This window comes from Castor canadensis, chromosome 8 (assembly GCF_047511655.1).
Source record: "Castor canadensis chromosome 8, mCasCan1.hap1v2, whole genome shotgun sequence".
Taxonomy (NCBI): Eukaryota; Metazoa; Chordata; class Mammalia; order Rodentia; family Castoridae; genus Castor; species Castor canadensis.
Window position 1 is genome coordinate 42641009 of NC_133393.1, and position 7713 is coordinate 42648721.

At 41.8% G+C, this 7713-nt stretch overlaps 1 protein-coding gene across 1 annotated transcript; it reads right to left on the bottom strand.

The window, feature by feature from the left end:
- Positions 1-305: 305 nt before the first annotated feature.
- Positions 306-6897, bottom strand: Edn1 (endothelin 1). Its single transcript, XM_020152808.2, has 5 exons — positions 6466-6897; positions 4745-4913; positions 3296-3451; positions 3016-3129; positions 306-1504 (listed from the first exon to the last, which is right to left on the bottom strand). Exons 1-5 carry the CDS (start codon positions 6527-6529, stop codon positions 1402-1404), a joined length of 606 nt encoding a protein of 201 aa, XP_020008397.1. The 5' UTR covers positions 6530-6897; the 3' UTR covers positions 306-1401.
- Positions 6898-7713: the final 816 nt, after the last annotated feature.

Genomic DNA, 7713 nt, shown 5'->3' on the forward strand with positions numbered 1-7713 from the left:
CATCTCTCATCACATTATCAGCTTAAACTGATGTTAGATCCTTCCTAATAGCTCCAGCTTCGAAGTTAATGGATGAAATCCCTGGAGAGTTTTCCAGGAGTTAAAGCTATTTTTCTTTTCTTTTTTGTTTTGTTTTTTACCTTATCACAATCTAAAAGAAACTTTTAAGATATATATCAAGTTCTTTTTAAAATTAGACTAGACTATTTTCCTTCTAATGACACCTTCCTATGATGCCATCTTAGCATTTCATTCTTACCTCAATGGCCCACTCCACAGGAATTTCAGAAATGATTCACAATCAGTACAGTAGGGAAAAAATATTTATTTTCTAAAATCATTACCTTGACAGGCAAAACAAAGCATGTTCTCGATTTCATTTAGAAATACATTTTTTAAAAAAATACATAGACCAATATGGCCTGCCCAGACATATATTCAACATGGTAAATATAAGGAATAAATTGTTTGCATATAAATACCTTTAAAAAAATAAGTACATCAAAATTCTATCTAACCTTTTCCATTAGCCAGTTACATAAAGGAAAATCATCTTACTGCTTTAAAGCATAACACGTTTTTCAGCATCTTTCATAAACAGCCTTATACCATTCTGTTCCTTACAATCAAGGAAGGGGAATATCTTGATTCAATGACCTTTTTTCTTTATGGATCAGAGCTAGTAGATTAGCATGAAAATGTTTTATCTACTACTGACACATTGGGCCAGGCTAGGATTTAGTATGGAGGGCTATGAGGTTGTAGCAGGAGGAGAAAGAGTTTGGGAAGGTAATAATTAAAGGCAGGAAATACTTCTGTCAGAGTGCAATATAGGTGAGGTAGACTCATATTCATGAAACACATCCTGATTTACAGTAGTAACAGCTTCATTCAGCTTTGTATTTTATGACTTAAAAAAATCTTTTTTTTTTCTAGTTTGTCCTTCGAGTATGTTTTCAATTTGTGCATTCCTTAGAAAATCTTTGCGTGGACTTTGGAGTTTCTTCCTGAAATGTGCCAGGCGCCTGAGTCAGACACAAACACTCCCTTAGGACTTTCTTCAGAAACTCCACCCTCATGTGGAATCTCCTTCCTGCCTCTAGAGCTGCCACCCTAATCCAGTGTCACTGTGTCTCTAAGAGGTCCATTGTCATTTCCAAGCAGCAAGAAGAGACAAAAGCGGTTACTACCAAGGGAAGCAAATGAAGACAGTTTGGGGGACTCCTTAACCATTCTTGGAATGTTTGGAAGAATGCTGGTCCTTTGCCAGTGTGAACAAGACATGGTCTGAGCAGGGAGGGTTCTCTTGCTATGATCCCAGCTACTATGGAGAAGGTGCAGAGTCGGCAACAGGGCTCTCTCTATGGGACAATGGCATCAGGCGGGCCCTGAAATCTGTAATCAATGTGTTCGGTTGTGGGTCACTTTCTGCCCCCTCTGGAGCTCAGCTTTCAACTTTGCAACACGAAAAGATGTTTTGATGCTGTTGCTGATGGCTTCCAACCTATTAAAACAAGACAATAGAAAACAAATGTTATTTTTAAAAAGAGAGAAAAGAAGTCACTCTTTGGCTAAGGAAACATCTAAAATTCGAATGTGGCACAACATATCTCAATCTGACTCCTGAACTTTTACCACCAACCACAACCACAAGAGTGTGCTACCTTTTTATAAAACCTCAAGTGGTATCCATCACTCTTGTGAAAATAAAGCCTGTCCCTTATGCTTACATTGGGGAAGAGGGACCATATGGTTATGTCTAAGGAGTATTGGGCACTAAATACAATTTTTAAATAAACCAGAGATGTTCTGGTATTTTCTATAAGCTCCATCCCAATATCCTCCAGGTTTCAAATAGTCATGAGCATCTTCTTCTAAATCACATAAGAAATTGAAGGCAACAGGTGGGAAAAAAGAAGCCTATAGGTAAACCTAAAGCAAATACCTTATGGCAATTAGAAAAATTGCAGGCTCAATTTTTCTTTTTCCAGGAAATGGAAAGGGGGAAGAACTCTAATACTGATTTAATAATTGGCATAATTAAAAACTAACAGGAACAACAAAACTTCTCAGGTCCATTCAGCAACTGTGATCTGGTGGGGAGAATTCTTGAGGTGACAAACACAACAGGGACACTTCAGTGGCAGGTGTGAAGGAATGCTGCTGGCTAAGGCTGTCCCACAAATGAGCAGCAAACAGCTCAGAAGACTGCCAGGCCTGGGCTCAGAACACTTTGATTATGGAACTTCTTGGCCTTGGATTTCTCAGAACAGTTTCCATAGACCATGATAGGGTCTATGTGACAGATTTGAGCATCGGTTTTGTCCCTCAAGCTTATGAATCTCTAAAAGTTTAGAATTTGGAAAGCTCATTATCATAAATCTTCTCAGAGCTGCCCTGTAGAATTGCCTGGTCCAGATTGCATCTCTGTCCCAGCCCACGATGGACTAGGAAACTGGAGAGCTTTTTGGAATGACACTGGCTCTCCACAAGTGCATTTCCTTATTTAAAAAATAAGAAGAATAAACCTGAAAAAACAGCATGTTCTAAACCTCACCAACCCTACCTAATGGCTTTCTTTTCCCCTTGGCCATTTGAATAACAGCTACTTTTTGAAGAACTTCATTATATATAACACTTTGATTTTTTAGAAAAATGTTCTCTCCCTAAAATGATTTTTAATTTCTCAGGGACAGTGGTAAATACAGGGACTCAGAGAGGGAAAGACTAGATATGACCAAAGGACAGTGGTGTCCCTGGATACATTTAGTTTGGAAAATCTGCCTGTAGGCTGAATGCTGTCTGCTAAAGGACAGTGGGCAGGAGTCTGCATTCAAGACCTGCATGAAAATTTTTAAGAGGGATTCCTTTGCTGTTTTTATCCAAACACTGTTACAATTATCTTTCTTACCATAGTATTCTAAGCCTTTTCCCCACCTAGTTAGGAAGGATTAGGGTAGTAAGTCATCAGCATTGGTGCCCAGGGTTAGCTGTTCTATAAGAAGAGACTCTTACCTTCTCATTTTTCTTTCTTCTATCAGCTGTTCATGGATACACTTCTTTCCAAGCTTGGAACAGTCTTTCCCTTTCTTCTGGTTATTCCAGTCTTTCTCCATTGTGTCTTGGGCTCTATTAAGACATACAGGGAAAAAAACGTTTCATTGATGATATCTTCAAACTCACCTTGACTCTTAATGTCTCTGCTACTCCCTCTAAAACAAGAAGGTATCCTCATAATAGGAAGGAGGTTGGGAGGCTGAGCAGGTGATTGAAAAGCAAAGGTGTTTTTACTCACCCAAGTTCTTTTCCTGCTTGGCAAAAATTCCAGCACTTCTTGTCTTTTTGGCAAGCACACTGGCATCTATTCTTCTGGTCTGCTGCCTTTGTAGGATATAAATCCTTCAAGGATCTCTTGGACCTAGGACTTCCAAGCCCATATGGAACAACATGCCTTGTAGAGAGAAAGGAATAAAAGTTATTAGCACAGTTAATAATCTTCCAAATGACAATTCTTTGAGCCCACTTCACACCCTTGGGTATACAAGGAGCTAGTCACACAGTAGTTGGGAGCATAAATTAAGATAGTAAATTGTAGGCATAATCAGGAACACATGACTATCAATGGACCTAAATGTGTGTACTCAATAAGATTTTCTTATTCAATGAAATTCCATCTCAACCCTTAACAAAGTTCAATTTCTTCTTGACATAGCAACATTTTTTTTTCCTTTCTCAAAATTGTGACATCTCTGTGTTGGTGTCTGTTTCATATTTTCTTCCTTTTCCAATTTGATGTTTAGTTAACAACTACTTGGGAGGTGGGTCAGAAACTTTAATGCAAAGTTTGACTCATAAGATTTTTAAAACCTATTTCAACTCCATTCATACATGATAATGCTAAAAGTGCTATGGGGAAAGGACACATTTGAACATCTCTCCTGCCATTTGACAAAACTGTATGGTTGCAGAAGGGTTTACTGCCAAAAGACTCTCCAATAATTTGCAGTGTGTCTATTTTAATTCTCACATGAAGAAAGTTGTCTTCTTGGAAGTACCACCTTAGTGAGTATTAGGCTCGTGGTGTTTTGGGTTTGGTTTGATTTTGATTTTGTTTGGATTCTGGCCATCCTTTGCCATAATAGACATGGCAGACACAATAGATGTGTTCTTGTTTATGACTACTTTTAACAGATGAAGTAATGTTTGGGGCAAAAGGGGAAAACACTACCTTTCTTTACTTTAGAGGTAGAAGGGAAACTTATGGGCCGCATTTATAGCTCTGTCTTAAAATTGGGTTTTCTAAAGAGGAAAAGGGCATTCATAGGAGATTCAAGAGCGAGTTGGTTCTAGTTCTGCCACAAACTCATTCCAGCAGAAGAGACTTCAACATTTTGAGCCTTTGCTTTTTTATAAGTATAATAAAGGGGTTGGGTTATAACTCTGTGTAATCCCTTTCTCTTTTCAGTCTCTCCCCTCCTACAACAAGCACTAGGGTTGAGTTAACTCACTTAGGACCTGGGCAATTTATTTCCTAAACCCAGTTAGATAAACCCTTGCGGGACTCAGAAGACCCTCTGCTTAATTGCTAAGACCCAGGTTGTTCTGTTCAAGCACTGTCAGAAAAGCTACCATCTGAATCCAACCCAGGGGTTCCCCATAACAGAACTCCAGTAACTGGGCTCCTGGCTCTGGGGAATCCAGAGCTAATGAACGACTAGAGTTATGATGCCCTCTAGAGACTCACTCGGGAGTGTTGACCCAGATGATGTCCAGGTGGCAGAAGTAGACACACTCCTTGTCCATCAGGGAAGAACAGGAGCAGCGCTTGGACCTGCGGGGCCGCCAGGGCGCGCTAGGAGGGGGCTTGTCTCCTTTGCTCTCAGCCCTGGTGCTGAGCTCACCTCCCGGTGCCACTGCAGAGGGAAAGAACAAGCAGGTCAGTGGGGGATGTCACCTCAGACGCCCGGAGACACACTGATCACAGTGTTTATGCTGGATCTAGCATAGCAGATGAAGCATACAGCTGCCCTTAGCCAGAAACACACCCAGAAGGAAACCGCTCTTCACCCCCATCCCCACCCCCACCCCCAAACAGTACTTCACCTTTACCCTGGCTGGCTAAGCCACCTGCAGAGCGATTATACAAACGCAGAGGAGATAAACACCTGGAAAGAGATATAGCTCCCCTCTTCAGGTAGCCTTCAAGGAAATGCTTGGAAATGCAGATCTGAGATGGCTTCTGCTTAAAACTTAGTAGGACAGCACAACCCACCATAGGTTAAAGTTGGCTGATGACTTCAGATAAATAAATCATATTTCTAGCTTTGAATCTATGGCCCCATTCGGGAAGGGGATACCCACTACTTCACGCCTTCTGTGAGGGGCAGAGTGGTCCACAAGACATACACCTCTTTGAGACCAGCCAGGCAAGAGCACCAGGGAATGACCAAAGAGAAGAGAAATGAAGTGCAATACTCGTTTCTAATGGGAGATGCCACAGAAACCAGTGACCTGAGAAGAGGCTGAGAAGCAGCTCTGCCAATTATGAATTTAAAGTCCCTGGAGCAGCGTGGCTTTTGTGGGATACCCACCTCCCTCCGCCCCAGATACAGCATCAACTCTTCCTCCTGACAAAGTTAGCCATGCAGCTTATCTGCCCAATTTTGCTATTTCAAATGATCAGACACATTCCAGGATTTCCATTCCCTTGACATCCTTTCTCTTTGGTCAGGGTCATGAAAAGACAAAAAAAGTGCATTGACCCTAAAAAAAGGAGATGCACACACACACACTGTCTAAATCCTCAAGCAGCCCAGAATGAGCCCAGCTCCTCCCAGGACAGGTGGATACAACTGAAAAGAGTGCTCACACTGTTTTAGGTGCCAAAAACCTGCCAAATGAAACCTAAAGTCAATAATGACAAACTTTAAAGAAAACATCTGCTTCGCCCTGAAACTGCCTGGGGGGGTTGTTCAGCACTGTTCTGCAGGTGAGTTTACTGCACACAGATTGCTTGAATGACCTGAATAAAATTCCTTGGCTTTGAATTGGAATGTTTAAATATTTTACACATTAACACACTATTAAAACAGTGTTTAAATAAGACATATAACTTTCTAAAGGTGCCGCATACCTGTATGAACATACATACTGCAAATATACATTTGGCTAAATTATAACTGCTTTCTAGTAGTCTTGAATTATTTTTAAAAGGCAAGGAAATACATTCCACAATAATATAAATAAGTTTTAAAAGCTACGCTGTCTTTAACTGCAGTCAATTGTATTCAATAGAATTTTGTTTTCATCACTGGGACACTTAAGTAGCTTTAACCAACACTTGCCAGGCACTTGCTATCTGAGCTGCAATAATAAAAAGAAGCGTGAAAAACAGAAGCAAGGAAAACATGAAGATGGATCCCAAAAAAAGCGAACGTTCAGAGATTTACAAGTCAGCCTGCTTACCTGTGCCTGGAGCTCCGTGGACAGCCACAAACAGCAGCGAGAAAATCACTGGGAAATAATCCATTCTGGAAAAGGAATCAAAAAGCCTTCCCTGCAAACTGAACCAAAGGAAAGCGAAGACCACGGCCGCAGTTCCCTCCACGAGGTTCTGGTTGCTCAGATCTCCGAGTGATCCTTCAGCCCGAGTGTCCTTTCTCAGGAAAAACAGCCAGCGGTGTCTACCAGGGGACAGTGCAGTGGCCGCAGTCGGCAAGCGCACGCCGCTCGGTGGCGAGGACGCAGCGGAGACGACCGACTGGGACCACTAGCCAGGGCGCACTGCAGAAGCGCGTCTGACTTGGACAGCTCTCTGCCGCCTTTTTATATTGAACCCCTATAGAGTGGGGGTAAACAGTTCTAACTTTATTCCAGCCCTAGACAATGTTATTGTGTGATTAGTCACCAACAGGCAACGTGCAGCCGGAGATAAGGGCAGGCTCTAAAGGAAATCACTACTAACTTCAGAGGCAGACGCCCGCCGTCTGACAATCCAAGGGGCAGGGCTAAGAAAAAGAAAATACCCATTAGAGACCTTTGGTAAACCTGCCCGTGCAGGGCTGGAGCCGGCTTCCCCTTTACAAGCCGCCAGCCCCAGAGTTCAAGAATCAGAGAGGTTCTCCAGAAAAAAAAAAAAAAAAAAAAAAAGTCATACCATTGGTATGAAAAGTATGAGCCGCAGTTTAAATAGATTGTATTGTGTGTGCGGGGGAATTTTTTTTCATTGTGTTCGCTGCATTCTCCTTTTTTGTCTCTCCGATTTCTCAGTCTCTATCAAAAGGGGACACTCCCCCTCTTCACCCTCCCCTCACTGGGGGTCAAAATATTTTGGCAGATTAGGTACTTTTACTTCCAACTTCCTCCTCCCAATCTGTTGCTTTTTTATTTTATTTTATTTTTTAGCTAAAGCTCATTTATGCCCATGGTGAGAAAGATCGGTGAGGAATTGCCAAGGAAGAGAAATTAAGAAAAAACTAGAGCTGTGTCAGGTACATAGCTGTCTCCCCCACATAGCTGTCATACACACACACAAAATCACTGGCTAGAAATCCCCATAAATTCCTTTTCGTGCCCACCCTTTCCCCAGGGTATTGTCCCACTGTCACTATCACTGATTTAAGAAATGGCAGGAGAAGAACACCAGGGGGAGACGAAGAGCCACAGGGGCTGATGTTTATCAAGACAAAAAGTAAAAGCTTTGGCTTCTAGGTC